This window comes from Saccostrea echinata, unplaced genomic scaffold (genome assembly GCF_033153115.1).
Source record: "Saccostrea echinata isolate AGI-Se365-2 ecotype Australia unplaced genomic scaffold, CSIRO_AGI_Sech_v1 ptg000042l, whole genome shotgun sequence".
NCBI lineage: Eukaryota > Metazoa > Mollusca > Bivalvia > Ostreida > Ostreidae > Saccostrea > Saccostrea echinata.
In genome coordinates, this window is record NW_026889791.1 from 3,128,441 (window position 1) to 3,147,777 (window position 19,337).

The 19,337-nt window shown below is 32.3% G+C and overlaps 1 protein-coding gene across 1 annotated transcript; it reads right to left on the minus strand.

Moving 5' to 3' along the window:
• Positions 1-6,994: 6,994 nt before the first annotated feature.
• Positions 6,995-7,806, minus strand: LOC133201070 (complement C1q-like protein 4). Its single transcript, XM_061336871.1, has 2 exons — positions 7,671-7,806; positions 6,995-7,413 (listed from the first exon to the last, which is right to left on the minus strand). Exons 1-2 carry the CDS (start codon positions 7,804-7,806, stop codon positions 7,001-7,003), a joined length of 549 nt encoding a protein of 182 aa, XP_061192855.1. The 3' UTR covers positions 6,995-7,000.
• Positions 7,807-19,337: the final 11,531 nt, after the last annotated feature.

A 19,337-nucleotide genomic window follows, 5' to 3' on the forward strand; every position in this document is an offset into this window, starting at 1 on the left:
AGGAATGTCAGCAAATCGAACACACTCGCTAGAAAGTAAGCAGATTCCCTACCAATGTTAACGAACACATGTTTTTGGTGTTACGAAGAATGCCTTTGTCATACTTTGTCATCATCATTATTATCTGAGAGCTACAATGTACTTTATGCAATATATTTATTACTGACCTTGACCTTTGATCTTTTAATCTTTTTGTTAAGTCACACTATACTGGGATATAAAATTTCATCGCAAAAACTCCAAGAGAACTGACATTACCATCTGAAAACATTTAATGCAAAATAAAAATTGCTAAGTTTGGCCTTTTGACCTTGAAATCTTTAATGCTTTTACTTAAGTCAAATAAAGTTATGATGTAAAATTACATGTGAGGCCAAAATAAAAAATACCTTTGTTTCCCCTAACGCGACCGACCCAATTAAATCGCACCGACTGAAAAGTTTTTTCTAATAAGATTATTCAAATATTTTTAAAAAAAATATTTATCAACTTTTATAGATTGCATTTTAATCAAAATCAGTTTGAATCAGAACGACTGATTTTGTTCTGCTGTGATTTTTAAGGGTTTGTTGGAAACAAAATGGCGTCCATGCACAACATGTGTTCAGAGGACCCGGGCCGGGAATTTCGAAACTGAAAACCGGGTTTTTGCCAATTACTCAAATAATACTAAATTTTTCATCACAAAACTTAAAGATGTAATTTAATACAACAAAATTTGTCTTCGCTGAGAGTTTTAACTCCAAATATCATGTTTTTTCAGTGATTATTAACGATTGAAATTTTTCCGGTTGCTAAAATGGGTAGTAAATCCGGTTTATTCATTTTTGTGATTTAAAGCAAATTACACGCAGAAAATGGGATTCCTTGTGTTTTTCATTGTTTATTAACTTTCAGAACTTAGATATTATGACAATTGCAAAAAGAAATATCGATAATTGAAATTTTCGCCAATTTTTTAATACTCGGGACAGGTCAAAACCGGACGCGTTTGCCCGGGACAAACTGGAATATTAGAAATGATTTGGTTCACTTAAATATTGTTAACATACTCTTTCCTAATAGTTTTGAAATCATGGTACAGCTTTCTGAGACTTCCAGTGCATTTTCTCTAATTTGGCCTTTGAAAATTGGTTACGTTTTTGCTTTAAATTCCTTTGAGAATTGTTGGTATGACAACTTTTGAACATTTGCCCGGTGAAGGACTGTAAATTTAGACTTGCACTCGACACTTTTTGCCATTGAGCAGTGATGGATCTTTTTCCTGCCAGCACCTTCATTGATATTGGACCTAAGTTTTTACAGTCTAATTCGAAGGATTAGTCTCAATGTTCCCCATTGGATTTGCACCTGCGACTTGAAATTAGCTCCTTACTTCAAGACTCCAAAACGAAACGCTCTAGAACCACTGCACAATTAGAGGCCCTTGAAAAAGTACATTGCATGTGTAAGCACTGGAAGTTGGAAGTAGGTTTGGAAAGTATACTCGCATGTCCGGTATTTGCTTATCCGAGAATCTCGTCTTTTAAAAATTTGATTTCAATAAATTTACACTGGCATGAGAATTTTACAAGTTCAATTGAATAATAATTATGAATTAATTTACCTTAAAGTTTACTTAAAAACGGCATTGGTAATGGTGTGATAATTCTGTTAACAAATCGTTTTCTTTGTACTTTTCTTATTTATAAAGGTTGTATCCATTGTATATAAATTTATATAATTTTATAATGTTTAAAAGTTCCTGTCAGAAAAAAGTTATTAACCTACCTACCTACCCAACTTGAGATTTTAGGGTCGGGTTAGGGGAAACAAAGATATTTTTAATGATGGCCTGAGAGAAGTGTTTTTATTTCAGCCATTTAAACTTAACTTACATAGAAGAGAAACAAACATGATAGGATATTTACTGGAACGGAACTCATTCCTGTTACAGGAAGTACTCTGAATTCTTTAAATGCTAATTCTGCTTATCTAATGCTTATTTTTGTTTTCTGATTGAAACCGTGATAATCATAGCTGATTTATCAATTCAATACTACAAAAAGCCGCATTGATGATAGTTCTGCTAGAAGAGATCGACACATTATAGTTTAACATACAAATGTAGGATATTTACTCTAATATTTTTGTCCAGTATAAATTAGATTTCAAGATGATTGTTAATAAAATATACCTTGAATTAGTTATGAAATACCTATAGTGGATATCTCATCGAATTCCGGATATGTTAGTAATACAATAGCGTATGCAAGAAATGTTAGCTAGCTAAAGGATGTTCATATTGATTGTTGTCTGAACGATGCGAAGTGGTACTTTCGCTAGTAGTTTTAAAAGTCGAGTCACGTGTTAAAATTGTTATAAAAACCATTGTTTAAAATTTACCTCTGCAAATTTGACAATTTTTATTATCGTATTAAAAGCTTACAGTTTACAAGAGCTAGTAACTCCCCAAGCTTTATCTTAAAAATAAATTGTTCAAATTATTTTGTACAAATTAAAATAAAAAATATTGTACCTATTTGTTAAAATGAGGTCTGGGAATACCTTGTGTTTTTGTAGAAATATAAGATGGGCTAGGGCTGTTGACCCCTTACAAGGCCAAGCTTTCTTTGTGATGTCGTATTATGGTGATTATGTATTTGTTACCTTTAAAGGTGTTTTGCATGTTTTTCGTCCTTTTAGTAATAATTCATTATGTAATCATGTTTTATATGTTTTTGTATTTTACATGTATGTATTTTACTAGTTTTAATTTTAAAAATTTTTACCTCAATTTGAGTAAAAAATTTTTCGCAACATAATCTGGTGTTTTGTCTGTTTCGCTACTTCATAAACAGGGTAATTAAATTATACACAGGGCGAAAATTCTGTTTGTCCTGATGAAAGAGGAAGACATTTTCGCATTTTCCCATCCATTTCTAGGAATTGAAATAAATCTTTAAATATAGATAGTAAGCAATTGTTATCGCTTAAGGAGGTTGGATCCTGCCATCAAAGTAATTAGAGTTCTTTATCAAGTATATTTTTAGAATCTACACACATAGCTTAATTAAGAATCAAAACAAAAAAATAGGGTCAGTGCGCTTTTTTTGGCGCTACAGAACATTTAGTTTGACCTTTTTGCACTGTAAATACGTCTAACACATAAATCAATTTTAAAAGGTTTTCCTCCAATATTTTTTATTCAAATAAATTATGGGAACAATCGCATTTAAATTTGTGACAACAAAAAATTTTTAAAATTTCTTCGCATGTTTAATTATTTGACCTTTTTGCACTAAAAAATATCATTTTTCTGGCATTAAAAATTTAATAAGCAATAAAATCATTTGAAAGTAATAACATTTTACTGATTTAAGAAGAATGGTTAAAAGTATCTTATATTATCAGAAAAGAAAATTAAAAGTGGGATGTTAATTTTTAGACATTACTAAAATAGTGCTAATTTTAAGCTTAAATTAGGGCTATTTTTTCCTGGATTTTCACAATATATTTGCTATATTTATCAAATATGATGATAGAGTTCATGAGAGTTTATTTAATATATAATTTAGGACAAGCATAAAACAGTTCACGGCTCAGAATAACTCTGTGCGCAGGCTGCATGGAAAAATAGGAATCCAAACTTAACATACTTTGAATACTTCGAAAGAGAAAAAATGGTCATTTTCTTCTTTAAAAAAAAAACCTTCCACCACAAAATATAGTTCCTCACTTAATGCTTTTGGTATGGAGTTTAATCAAGGAGTTTTGACTGAATATAGTTTAATTGGCACTGTACGAGGGTTGTTAGAAAAGTCGCGGACACATTGATTTACGGAAAATCTATTGTGTACTGTGAAGTATGACTTATGTCTGATTAAATTCCTATCTTTTGTTTATTAGTATGTAAAATATTAGGTCCATTTACTAAAATTTTGAAAATTTACAACAATTTTTACTATGCGGTCATAGGATTCACGGAGCATTAATTTGACGTTAAGTGACGTGACAATCAGATTTCAAATCCGTTAAGCTTTTTCATAGTTCTAAATATCTTTCATTTCTTTCGAATTTTCTTGTCTTTTTTCTACTGAAAAGTTAAATATCTATGTCAAGACATGTTACTTTTCTTCTATAATGTCTTTTGTGCTGTTTCGGACATTAGTGAGATCTTAAAATAATAGTCTACGCAGTAAGGAGGTCACGTATGGAAACAATGCAAAACCCATAGCCGCAACGTCCATACGATAAGTGGGGTATTGAGGTATCGATGGAGTTGATCATTAAAAATGTCTACCTTCCATTCTCATAAAGCTACTACATTTTGAATACTTTTGTCCTTTGTACGTGTAGGCAATTTCCAGCAGCATCTAGAAGCATTTTAGTTTATTTTAGACATTTTCCTGTCTGCACACATAATTTTTTAGTAGCTCGGTACTCCATGACGTTCCCATTCTTCGCTTTGTTTTTACGCCTTGATTATTTATAAATGGCTATAAAACAGTCATACACCCTCCAATTTAATTCAAAATTTCGGCAAGTGACGTTTCATGAATACTGTAGCGACACGTAAAATATCATAATGCTTTCTGCGCTACAACTGTGCAATTTTTGATTTCAATAAAAAGTCTATGTAATGTTAACGTGCAAAAAAGTAGAATGCTCCGTGAAGCATGTTTTATCAAACTAATATAGCTGTATATTTTTTAAGGATCACCGGAAAACACCAAATCTTTGTATATCTATTGGAAAATAGGTAAAGTTTTTATCTGGAGAGTTTAAACGGTTTCATGGAAATAGCGCGCTCACCATCGAACTTGTCCGCGAACTTTTCTAACAACCCTCGTAGAATCCAAATTTATTGTAAGAACCAAAACATAGTGCAGAATTTTTGAAATATAGGGCAAGATAAAAATCTGCTCAAAAGCTAAAGAGCGAACCTCGTTAATTAAGTTCACGTAATATTGCTCACAACGATGTCATCGTATAGGTAAGTAGAATATCCGGGTATAGCAAAACGTCCATCAAATATAGTACACGCCAAATATTATACATCTACAGTAATCTGGCATCCCTTAAACGCACATACATACTAGGTCTTTGACTCTTATGTGACGTATAGAAATATAAGTTAGTACTAACCAAAGGTGGCTTAAAAAAGCATCTAAATTCAGTGTAAGATGTTTAGGTAAAATAATTTCAGTACACAAAACCATTCTACTTGGTCGCCTAAGCCTATATCAGCGGTGCCAGAAATAGTTCAAGTAATGCTTCCAATTTTATTACTAGTATCCCTTCAACGGTATCTTCTCTTTCTTTGAACACCTCAACATCTTATCTTTTCCACTGTCATAACTTTATGCAATCTTTCACGAATGACTACACTTCACTATACGTTATAATATTACAGCCATTCAACCAAAAAGAGACTTAGAGCTCTCAGTTTTGCATCCTTTTCATGCAGCTGATCATGATGGCTTGTTTCAATTTAACTAAATCTGCAGATATATCTGCACTTTTAATTTACTTGGATTTGATACCAAAATAATGGTAGGTTCAATTCTTCTATAGCATGAAACTCTCTTCAAAAATTGCTCTTTTTTGTCGTTGTCGGACTAAAAATATTCGGCATTATCCTGAAGAAAAATGTGGAGGATATTTGGCTCGCATTACGCCCTTAACACGACATTTTGATTATCTACTTTTATGGATATCTAAATATTTACTGGTTACAGCAACTAACAAAGCGAAGTCATGAATCGACCAGCTACTCAAAGCTGCATTACTGACAGAACAAACGATACCATGTACTAAACATGCTTGCATATAACTATTAGTTCCACTTAAAAATTTAGGAGAAATTTTTCATCAAATCTTAAAAATTAGGATATACAACAGCTGCTTTTTGGAGAAAAATACCACAAAATCACCTCAGTCTTTTCAAAATTTCAATTTGGACATTCGCTTGAGAGATAAAAATTTTAGTTTAATATAGTTTTAATCATCTTATCCTTTTGAAAAGACACAAATACAATGATTCTATAAGAATACACACTTGCCAATTTAAGCATGTAATGTTTGCAATCACATGTATACCAAAGGTAAATCTTTGAAGGCAACACAGTATGATTATCCTTCCGTTTGTTTTAAAATCGACTGTTATATACATTGAGAGGGGGAGGGCGGTTACAGATATATCTTTACAAACAAATAAAAAAGGTATATGTTGCTTGTTTTTACAAATACTTTAAGGCAAATGATAATGGTAAAATCAAGAGAGGCATTATGCAACGGACAATTCAACAAGGATTTTACACCCTAGGTCACCTTAAACTATACCCAGGAATGCGCTACTACTATATTTCTTGACCTCAAAGTTGGATAACTTTAATAAAATAGGCATCAAATGTTTTTGGGTCTCATTTGTATTAGGTACACTTAGTTCTAGCGAGAAGGTTTTATGCTATACTTGCACTGAATGTTCTCCAGCTGTGCAATGTGTGAAGTCGGTCATCGTGCTCTTTAAAAAAGAATATTATTGTTATTTCATGTCCATCTCAACAATTTTACAATGTTTGTAATTCTGTATTAGATCTATTAAGTATGTGGCGTTTTTTTTGAACCTATATTAGTTTTTTTTGTTTATCGTTTAACGTCCCTCTCGAGAATTTTTCACTCATATGGAGACGCCACCACTTGCCGGTGGAGTGCTGCAAATTTTTACCTATACTCGGCACTCAGGGCCATTGAGCAGTGAGGGATCTTTTTCGTGTTAGCATCTACTGCGACACGGGACCTCGGTTTATACGGTCTCATCCGAAGGACCGGTCTCCACGTCCCAAAGTGGGATTCGAACCCGCGACGTAAGGGTCAACTCCTTACTCTTTGACTCTAGAGCGAACGCTCTAACCACTGCGCCACGCGGGCGACAACCTATATTAGTAATGAAGCATTAAATCAGAAGTTGCTAAATGATTATCTTCAAAGACAACAATTTAATTCCAGATAATTCATTTTACATGAGTTTAAATCCGGAGAAACTCATTCGCGCCCATGTGTTGCTCTCTAGGTAGTGTCCTCCATAGGATGAGCCGACTCTAGTATTTACGACATCTCCTTTCTTCAAATTCAAAATTGTTAAGGTAGAGGAAGAAGCTCTGTCGCTGTGGTTGTAGGCGTCAGCCAATCCCACGTCCTTAATGACGCCATTTTGTACTATTTCTATAATGCTGTAGGATCTATCGAACGCAACAGTCGTTGTGTGTATGACGTAAACCCCGCTTTCTGGAGCGATGAATTTTCCCGATTTGGCGTCATATCCGTTTCCAATGTTTGTCTCAACACGATCATAAACAAATATTTTATATTTGGAAAATGTCTTGATCTGGACGTTGCTAGACATGGATGCATAAAATGCAACTTGTTTACCTGATAAATTAAGACAACTTTTATTCCACTTTTATTAGAGTGTTGAAGAAAACTATATAGTTATATAAACGGAAGTTGCTAATTGTTTTGGTTTTTGTTCAGATCATTAGAGAGAAGAAAAATACATAACATAATGTAAGTTATTTTATAAGATTGGGTAAGTAATATGAGGTCAATAAAAATGTTTTCTGACCAGAGATATTAATAGAAGATGTTAACTAATAAGAACTTCCCTTAAAGACAATAATGTAATTTACCTGATCCAGTTAGATGATTTCCTTTTCTTTGTCCACAGAGGCTACATATTGTATCTTCCATCTCCTTCCGGTCACATGATTCATTGCCATAAGCCAGGTAGACAAATAGTAGGATGAACGACAGTGGTTTTAACATACTGAATAGATAATGCTTCTCAACACAAAAGTGTATAGTACTGTCAGTTTGTTTCCTAAAACATTTATTTAAAAAACACAACACATTTCCCTTAAACCCCAGTCATATATCCAAAAAAAACGACCGTCGGCCGAGGTCTTTAAGGCAAAAATGGGGTTATTTTGGCGACAGTCGACAGTTCATCGGCCGTTTTCTTGCCCGATTTTGACCTCTTTTTTGTCGGCCGACCAATTTCGTGTTCGTTGGGCCCAATTATATTTTTTTCTGCGTCTGTTGCCGATTTCTTCAATTGAAGCAGTCATTGAATAGTCCGTCGACCAACCCAACCTTCGATTATCATCCGACCATCAGCAGACGGTTTGTCAAGTCGGTCGTCGGTCGGTCGACATTAAGGTGTTTGGTTTTCGTAAATGTCGCCCGACAGTGTAAATCAAAGTGCGGCTCAGCGCTCGATGATCGGGCGACAATATTGGCCGACTTCTAAATATTTAAAGTCATCGGTGTTTCTGGGAGTTAATGTGACTGCTCCGCAGCTATCCAGGAGTACGCTAGTCGTCAAAAAGTAAACAACCATTGTTGTTTTATTATGTGATACAATGATTAAATAATGCAAACTCGTAAGCTGACTTTCAATCTTTCTTGCATAAAATCAGTCTAATCAATTAGGAAGGTTACTATGTATTTTTGATAGAATATAGATAAATCAAACGGTATTCAATCGGATGGTCGGATGCAAAATGAATTTGACTTTTCGTGATTTCTAAAATGTTTCAGCCAATGAATTCAGCGAATCAGAGAGCTAAAAATCATTCAATCATAAAAAAAAAATAAATATGCTGGTGAAAGCGTCAAGCTAAATCAAACTTTTGCTGCGCAACAAACAATCCACATTGAAAAGTATCCAGGGCTTACAATTCTTCTAAAACACCCCCCCCCCCCCAAAAAAAAAAAAAAACAAAAAAAAAAAACAAGAGGCCTAAGAGCCTTATAACGGTCACCTGAGTACAACAATTTAGAGTATCCATAAACTGATAAATGAAGCTTTGTTGCCCAAAGTATGATTATGATCAACAAAATAATTGGTCTAATAGCTAATCTGTCTCCTATTTATCACTATTACCATGCAGACTATTAACAAAATATCTATTTTTAAAGCTCATATCTTTACCTCTCACATTGGCCTCTCTTGCCCTTGAAGAACATTCAAAAAGATAAGTTAGTTTTGTCTCATTTTTATTCAATTATTATTTCCAAGTCTACCTGATCATTAAAACTATGAAAGTATTTTTTGTATTAAACAATAAATGTTCTTGCATAATTCTCTGATTCTATTAACCTTTCAAATACATTATTTACAGTGATTAATTATCAAAGCTGAATGGCAAAGGGGAATAACTTCGCTCAGTAGAATACAAATTAATAGAGCCCTGGCCAGGACCAGAACACCTGACTATATGATCCTGATGAACACATATTTCTGGTAAAAATCCCCTTGCTTATTAAAAGTTTTACTCTGTTTGCCTTCAATATGCCCAGGAGAAGAGAAGATTTTCAAAAAAATAACGCATTTTCACTACAGATTTAACACATCCCTACCCACACCAGAACCCATGACCCAGGGTCATGAAATTTACAGATTTAAAAGAGGTCCCTCATCATCATAACTATGCAATTAGTTGAAAATTTTCAAAGAATTCACATATTTTCACTCTATTATCAATAGATCTCCCCCCCCCCCCTCGGAGAAACACCAGAACTCCTGGGACCACAAGTTTTAAAAATTTTCTAAAAGCACCATTACTCATCATAACTATACAATTGTTTCTTTGCTTTATAACCAGGAGTATAAAAAAATATTTTGAAAGAAATTATGCATTTCCACTATATAATCAATAGAGCCCCCTCCCCTTTCACCAGAACCCCTGACGCTTAGGGCCATGAATTTCACAATTTTGAAAAGGCATCCTTGCTTATTATAACCATGAACTTTGTTTTTTTAAATAATTAAATACTACCCAGGGGCAGAGAAGAAGATTTTCAAAGAGTGAATGCATTTTCACTATATAATCAATAGAGCCCCGCCATATTATCAGAACCCCTGAAAGAGGCACTCTTGCCCATCATAACTATGTACATAGTTAGTTTATTTGACACCAGGAGCAGAGAAGATTTTCAAAGAATTAATGTATTTCCACTATATAAATAATAAAGTCCTGTCCTGGCACCAACCAGAACCCCTGATCCAGGGGCCATAAAATTCACAATTTTGGAAGAGGCACTCTTCCTCATCATAACTACATGTATATACATTGTTCGTTTTTTAATACCCAAGAGCAAAGAAAAATTTAATCAATACAGCCCCACCCTGACACCAGAACCCCTGACCCAATGAACAAGAAATTCACAATTTTGGAAGAGGCAGCCTTGATCAACATAACTATGAACTTAGTTTATTTAATACCCATGAGAGAGAAGAAAATTTTCAAAGAATTAATGCGCTTTCACTATATGATCTCTATAGCCCCACCCTAGCACCAGAGCCCCTGACCCTGGGTCCATGAATTTCACAATTTTGATAGAGGGCTTAATAGTTATTACAATCATATCAACAGTTTGAATCCTTGATGTCCAGGAGTAAAGAAGAAGATTTTTAAAGATCGCATTAATTTTGGTGATTTAGCTCCACCCCTCAAGCCCGGGGGGGGGGGGGGGGAGGAACCATGAAATTCACAATTTTTTCCCCTTCACCCATAGATGCTATATGCCAAAATTGGTTGAAATTGGTTATGTAGTTTCAGAGAAGAAACTGAAAATGTTCACGGACGACGCACGACGACAGACAAAAACGGATAGCAATAGGTCACCTGAGTGACTCAGGTGACCTAAAAATCATATCATACATGTAAGTGCAAGTCTAAGGATTTGTGTCATTTGTATAAGGATACAGCCGTGCAGAAAAAAAATCGTATAGATTCTCTCTAACATCGAATTCCAGGATCTTATTCTGTTGGCTTTATGTGACAACCCAATGCAAAAGATTAACTATGAAAAATAATTTAGCACATGAAAACCCAGACACCTCCTACCCAGCTTCATTTTACAGAAATTCATGTATATGATATGCAAAATGAATTTCATAACTGTTTAATCCATTCGGGGTAAATCATTTTTTGAAAAAAAAAAAACCCATGTATTATCAGAATATATTACCTTAATTAGATGATAAGGTTTATTAAATGATAAGGTTTCATTTAATCAATATGAATTAAAACATTTTTGTTTTTTATTGCTGCTTGTCTAATTAGAGTAAAAGGGGGACCTCTGGCATAACTAACATACCTGATGTAAGTCTTTCCAAAACTGACATCATGATCAGGATTTATATAATTTATTCCCTTATTGAGCACCTGTTCATGACATGGAGATGTGAAAAGAATCATTGAAATAATTTATTGCCCTGTTAGTTGACGATAAGTATGAACATGTGGTTGTGAGTGAAAAGGAATCATTTGGTCATAAATTTTCTTTAAGTTATAGATTGAATTAGCCATAATTATCCCAGAGAAATAAACATAAATTTCATTTCGAGATTTGGTACATAGTGGCGACATTTAGGATATAAAGCTTGTAATTGATATAATAAACGTATTTTTTATTCAATTTATTCAATTCAGAAAAAATCGTTACAGATCTTTATAAAACAGTTAAAACAAGAGCCCCATGGCCCACAACGCTCAAATCAGTCATTCAGCCCCTTCTATAACAAATCCTGCAAAAATGTAGTTCAAATGTCAAGGTATAAAATAAAACTTTTAAATTCAAGACAGAATAAGTCCATTTACCTACAAAACACATCTACACTAAATCAAGTAAATAAATGTGAGCACATTCCTAGACTTAATATTAGAGGTTCTAAAGTGGTTGTATTTTACCAAGACCCAGAATCCCTATTAGATTGAACTCCTATGGCCTGAATACGATGACAGACAGCGGCCGCCAGTTTTGAATAAGCAAATGAATACGCATATATAGACAAATTAGAATTTTTAAATCCATTTATGTATAATATATAAATGAATAATTTAAATAACAGAACATTATTTATATATAATATACATGAATAATTTAAAAAGCAGAACACTATTCATAATTTAAGGTTATGTCAACTTCAATCAAGATTTACATTTCATCATAAGTTACATATACCTTTCTTTTATATCTACATTGTGAATATTCTGATAATCATTGTGACAGTTACAAATACAGGTACAAGTATTGCAATTTTCTAGACCCAGACTTTTTAAGATATTGCAGAAGTGAATTACCAAAATAAATCTTTCTCAACCTATTTGATGTCCAAATGTTTGATCTTGTAGACAGTTGAAAAAAAGAAAACAGATACATTTAAGTACATATATGGCCTTAATTAAGACGATATCTTCGATATATTTTAAAGCAATTCCATAAAACACAAATTGATACACTTACCAAAAAAAAAAAAAGAAGTATAACAAAAGGACAATGTCAATGTTAATTTTCAATAGATATTTAAACCTGTAAAATGTGTAATGTTTAACAATATTTACCAATGGATTCTTATCAAAGACAGCAAACATATATGGTTCTTCAGTAGTAATTAGAATATTTAATTTAAAAAAAACAGTTTTGCAAAGTTGAATAAGTCCGTCGACCAACCCTCGATCATCGTCCGACCATCAGCAGACGGTTTGTCAAGTCGGCCGTCGGTCGGTCGACATTAGTGTGTTTGGTTTTCGTAAATGTTGACAGAAACTATATAATTTGATAGATAACTGCGAGATAGACGTATCAATTCACAATAATCAACGGTGATTTAATTAATATCATTAAAAATTATAGGAGAGTGGGTGTTTGAACGGTAATTTACTTTTCACCAACTGACCAATAGATAGTTTTCATATGACGTATTTTCTCTCCGAGTTATTTCCCTTGGCCGCCATCTTGGTGGTCAACATAGTAATTTTTCCTCTTTGTCTTACCAAATCTAAGAGGGTGTCGCAGAAAAATTTGGGGGAAATCTTTATAGAATAAAAATTATGAAATAAAGGAGGCTTTAACAAATGCATGTTTTTGAGAAAAACCATGCTTCTTACCCCACAATAGTTAAAGTTAAAGTTGGCTGAATAATGAAGGAATATGAGCATGTTGACCTCCAATATGGCGGCCAACGGGAAAAACTCTTGCTAATTTGGGCCTACTGAAAACTATCTATTACCCCAATCTCTCCATCTGGCGAGATTTGTTTACCTCCAAATCAGCTAAAGTAGATACATGTATGTGAAAGCGCTAAATTATCAACCTTTGTGTTTTTTCCTAAAAATTGAATTTTAAGAAAATTGCGTTCAATTTCAATATATTTTATTTTTTTGACTAACCGATTACAGGCTTTCTAACCGATTACCATCGGTCCGACCGATTAATCCGTTAATCAGTTACAAATTACCACCCCTTATATATATATATATATATATATATATATATATATATATATATATATATATATATATATATATAGATAGATAGATAGATAGATAGATAGATAGATAGATAGATATATATATATATATATAGAGAGAGAGAGAGAGAGATAGAGAGATAGATACATGTATATATATATATATATATATATATATATATATATATATATATATATATATATATATATATATATATATATATATTGCTGCTTTTGGGGTCAATACTATATTCTAGCTATCCAAGGAGTACGCTAGTCACCAAAAAGGACACAACCATTGTTGTTTTATAATGTTATACAATGATTAAATAATTCAAACTCTTAAGCTAACTTGCAATCTTTCTTGCATAAAATCAATCTTATCAGTTTGGAAGGTTACTATATAATTTTGATAGAATCTAGAAAAAAAGAATTGTATTCACAATTTACACATACATGTAGATAAGTGTAAGAGAATCAGTTCATTAAGCATTTTATCTTTTAATTCAAAATTTTAAAGAAATGTAAAGAATTGAAAGATGACTAATTATGCTCTCATTTAGAAAATCTATGCAATGGTGGTAGAATAAGAAATACAAATTGTCAAGTATTATGCTAATTTCCGAAAGAAAAAAAAAAGCTTTATGAGACCACTGTTCAGGAAATGTAAAGGAAAAAATATATTGACAAATATCTTTCTGAAATACTGACGAATAATTTTTTTTTCTGATTCAGTCTTTTTTTTTTTATCTTTAAGAGTATTATTTGAAGCCATGATATACCGTATACATGTAACGGGTAATTTTTATTTTAAAGAAAATATGCGCTTTATTAAATTCTAATTTTATGAAAAGTTTATTTAAGAGACCCATGGTCACCTAAGCCTTTTATGTTCAATTTGATTGAATTAATAATCTTGCCTCTTCACTAGTTACCCATGTCATTTAGAGGCAAAAATGTACATGCGGGTATAACTGTTTTAAGACAGCAAGAAGTTTTCCTTGAATTTCAATATAATGAATAAGAAGGCTACAATTACAAGAAATAGAACCTTTTCCCTCTAAAAGCATTGTTTTCAAGAGTCAAAATCAGCAAGTATCGAGTATTTCAGGGAAAGTCAGCAATTTATTTTTTCAAAAGCTTTTGGTGTATACATGTAATTGATGCCACCTAATGCTCAAAAAGAATAAAGATATAATTTTGGACATATTAAGGGATGGTATCCAAGGAAATCCATTTCCTTAGTGGTTCAAAAATCCTTATAAAAATCAATGATTTTTAGCCATTTTTCTATGAATATGATTTCTGTACGTGATAAGATTAGGTATTTTGATTACCTTATTTGTTGAAAGAACAAATTACCTTATTTCTGAAGTGATATTGTTGCCATGACAACTGGAAAAGAACATGACATCAATGCTTATAAATTTTGGAAATTACTTATGTTTATCACTATATACACAAATCTACATCCACCGCTAGAAAAATTAATGCTGTGCTCTTATTAGGGTCATCTATATGTCATATCTATAAGAAAAAAAATGATGGGCAACTATAGTAGAAAAAAAGTTATAAAAGGTCAAAATGTGTGCCATTCTGGCATATATTAGCTTTTTTGAAGGGACGGGAGTAAACTGAATACAAGACTCTACAGTGTCCATTATATTGTTGGTTATAATGGTTCCGATCAAAGTTTACTCATAAATTTACTATTGTTGGGTAATACAGATGTGGGTTTGTCATGACCTTGACCAAAGATCAGTTGGGCATGTTTGACCTTGACTCAAGGGCATTTCGCATGTTCAAGGTCACTGCAGTAAAACTGTACTAATTGTGTTCGGTATATAACTTCGAATGGAGAGACATTGAAAGTTTGTGCTTAACACAAAGGTTTGACTACCTATGACTTGAGTATACGTCATAGCCATTGGGGTATGTATATGCGCACGGGCAGGAAAGGTGTTAAGTTTATATCTGGACCATATTTTTTGTAATAAAACATGTCATTCAATAGTTTAAAGGACTATACAGCAGAAGTCGGGAGGGGGGTTGTTTCATTATATGAGCTGGCTCACAATAATTCTAGTTTATTAGGTATGATGTGCTCAAGGTCACAGAATCAGAGAACATGGACACAGGGGCAAATACGAAAGAAATGTCTTTCATTTAACATGATCATGATCACACAATGCCTTTCAAAACATGCAAACATTGGTGAAACTAGGATACTGACACTGAAAAGAGAGTCTCTATGAGCGCTAAAATAATTGAAGTAAAAACCATTTCAAGTAGTACCAGGGTTTGGGTTGGGGCGGGCAGCAGTCCCCCCTCCCCCTTATTTTTTCCAAACATAACCTTTTACGATTGAAATTAAATTCACTGAAAGGATGATAAATTTGCCCGCCCCCACTTCTTGTTGTAGCATAGTTAAATATGGTGATTTATTAATGTATTAATAAAATTTGGTTGTGAAAAGATGTTGGAACCTACCGAAGACCCCCCCCCCCCCTCCGCGCGAAATAGGCTTTTTGAGTTCGGAGGATTTTCTTTTTTTGATTTGCTTGTCATTTTTTCTGGCTGCCTCCACCCTTTTCAAAAATATTACTACGTGCCTGTCAAGTACAGCGAATGACCATAACCTTTGGTATTGAATCTACAATTTATTCTCCTGCTGTCCTAGTTAAAAACAATATTGCAATACAGATAAGACCTCGGTAGCTACCTAAAATAAAAATCTGGAAGGACTATCTATGAATGTCTAAAACTTGAACTTGGACTTTGACCTTAAAATGTATTTCATAACATGCTTTAAAATGAAATATAAAAGCTTTGTGCTAAACTAGTCTTCTTTCTTATCTGTTACAAAAACATTCTGACAATTTTGAAATTAATTGATTGATCTTTAATGACCTGGTTCTATGATACTTCAAAATGCAGAAAATAAAGATGTGTTTCAAATTCATCTACTATCTAATTATGAATCTACATGCCAAGAATTAATTAGTTATTAGTTTTACATCAACAAGAAGGTGCTGACAGACATACAAAGATTGTTACTTTTGGATTGAACCCATTTTATTAGACCCATTTTCATGAATACATTGCATGGATCTGTTTTCTGGCTCCCTGAGGGTAATCACTATTCACCGACTTCCAGCATAACTGGTCTGTACTGAAATGATATATTCTCAAAATTCTGAAAGAGTGAGAACATAAAAATGTGATAATATTATATAGCTTTACCGTCATATATTAGGCATCGTTTCAAGTTGAGCTCGTTTTATTTGTTTGTTTTTAATTCTTTTAAAATTTGAACTTAAAGTCTGGATATCAAGTGATTTGATTTATACAAATTCTTTTTTTTTTTTTTTTTTTTGGATATAACAAAATAGATGATGTAATATGTTTTCCATGTATTCTGTATTTCAAGAATTTTATACCTAGCTACTTAAAACGTCTAATAAATCCCATTAAAACACATCGTGGCACGCCACAGGTTTTGTGTTCATTCCATTTCCACAAACCCAGGTATTTGTGGAAAATAGAATGGACACAAAATCCTTGGCTTGCGATGATGATTTATGCAAAGCATGTTTATTGAAATCAAATGCCAAGAAATCTCAATGGTTAATTGTTTTATTAAAAATACGTTTAAGTTTTTACTATATGTATTAACATGTTTTTTCCCTGTCTAAATCTATGTCAGCACATCCGAAATATATATGTAATATGCGCATACCTTTGCTTTTCTTTCCTCATCCAATTCTGTTTCTGTCTGATTTTGGCTCCAAAAAGCTGAATTCATTCTACAAACAGAAGTACAGAACTCAAAAATTGAGATCATGTTGATTTTAGATTCTTTAAATTTAAAAACTTGCAATAAAAAGGTCAACTGGTTTAAGTTTGTCAAAACACTAAATTACCTTTTCATTTCTTTCCATTATCACCCCCCTCCAAGAAAAAAGGGTAGGGTATAGTTATTCATTTCATCTAACTTAAATGCTTTAAACCTAAGGATGCTTAAAGTTTGAATCAGGTTTAGCTTAAATTAGTTCGGTGGAACTGGAGAAAATATTAGCTGAATGTGAATTTTCTTTAAAAAGTAAACACTGAATGACATCAGCAACAAGTGAAATTTTAAGAATTCATTATTTATTTTTTCTGTGGTATATATACTATATTATAACTACATTATAAAAATTTGTATGATAGCAGTACTTCCAAAGTAATCCCTTCTCCTAAAATATATTAAGTACAGAGTGTACCTCCCCTTTTCATTTTTTTTCGGACGACATAAAAAAAAAGTCCATCCATTTTTCACATATTTAAATGGTAAATAAAAATATATCTACTATAATAAATTTTTATTTACTGTAGATCACTATATTTTCGCGACACCTTATTTACGCGATATAGCTATTCGTTATTTATAAGAAAGACAAAATTTTAGCGAACTGTGGTTACTGTAATCCTTTACATTACAAATATACGCGAGAATAAATTTATTGCGTAATTACTCGAAAATAAAGTAATCGCGAATAAAAAGTGATTTACAGTACCCTACCAATTAATATTAGCTGGGGAGTGACTAAGGTAATACATACCGTGAATACGACATTATGATTAGACTCTATAATTTGGGATACAATGATGTGACTAACCAACTATTTTACATTTCAAAATAACTCTCTTCAATTTTTTTTTACTTATGAAATGCAAAAAACTAATATAATCAATGAGAATTAAATTATTAAAACATGCAAAACCAAACTATATTAAAACACTTGCCTAGTGTTACATATTTTACTGCATGATTAATTTATGCTATACATTCTTCAGCTGTAAAAAAGGGTAAAAAATTTCAATTACTTACCGTAATAAGAACCATTAAGACGCCAAAAGACCGCTCTAAGTTTGTAATTTTCTGCCAGTCTTCTGTGCATGCATTGAAAACAATACAAGCAAAAAATACCGTTTTCACTCCTGTGTTAAAAGAGCTGTACCAAATGGAGATAATTTGAAGTTAAAGTGACAGAAAATTATAGATCTAAATTAGTTTTCCTACATAAATGTTTAAGTTGCCTATGGGTTTTTCCTTTATTCTTTTAGAGCTAACACTGTAAAATACATATTTTATGTTGATAAGCTTTAATGTTGTTGTAGTTTTTACATAAAGTGCTTAAAATTTACTGGATTGTTGAAGCAAAATTAACCTCGAAAAACTAGTATTTATCAAAAGGTAAAGAGAATTTCAATAATCAACAGTGGTTAAATGAGAGTAATATTTTATTGAATAAAAAATAAATTGAAAAGCTTTTTTTTATGACAAGTAATAAAAATGTGTTTACTTAACCATAAATTCTAGTGTTATACTAAAGTACAAAACATGCTATCTGAAAGGGGGGTTTCTATGGCAACAATATTAATACAAAAATTATTTTTTGCTAGTTTTTTTTTTTTATCAAACCCTTTGTTCTTCAAATTTTCACACGAGTTTTAACCAAATTTATTTTTATACCACTTTCCACATTTTTTAACTAAATGCTTGATGCTTGCTGATTTTGATTTTTAAATGTCGTCAATTTCAAGTATTTTTGTAGTTTGTTTTACTTGCATGTGGCTTATGTCGACAAACTATATGGGTCAGTAATTGATCATATGGAAAATGAACGGTCGAGACATTAATTTATTCATCTACTAACAATATAAATATTAAGTATCATTTCAATTTAAATATTTGTCGGAATGGGGTTTTTTTAAATTACAGAATCGAACACGATCAATTGAGAAAAGGGGGGCTATGCATATATTCAACACTTCTCATGGAAAGGTAGATAACACTTCTTTGTGTACATATATTTTCCACCTGATATACGATGTAATTGAAGCAACCGCCTCTGCTTAAATTTTCTGAACAAAATCTGATGGATTAAATGCGAACATTGGACAATTATGACAGATTATTCAAAAATGTTGGCAAAGTGTCGTAAAAATGAAATGACATTTAATTCAAGACAGAATATGTGTGTTCATCAAC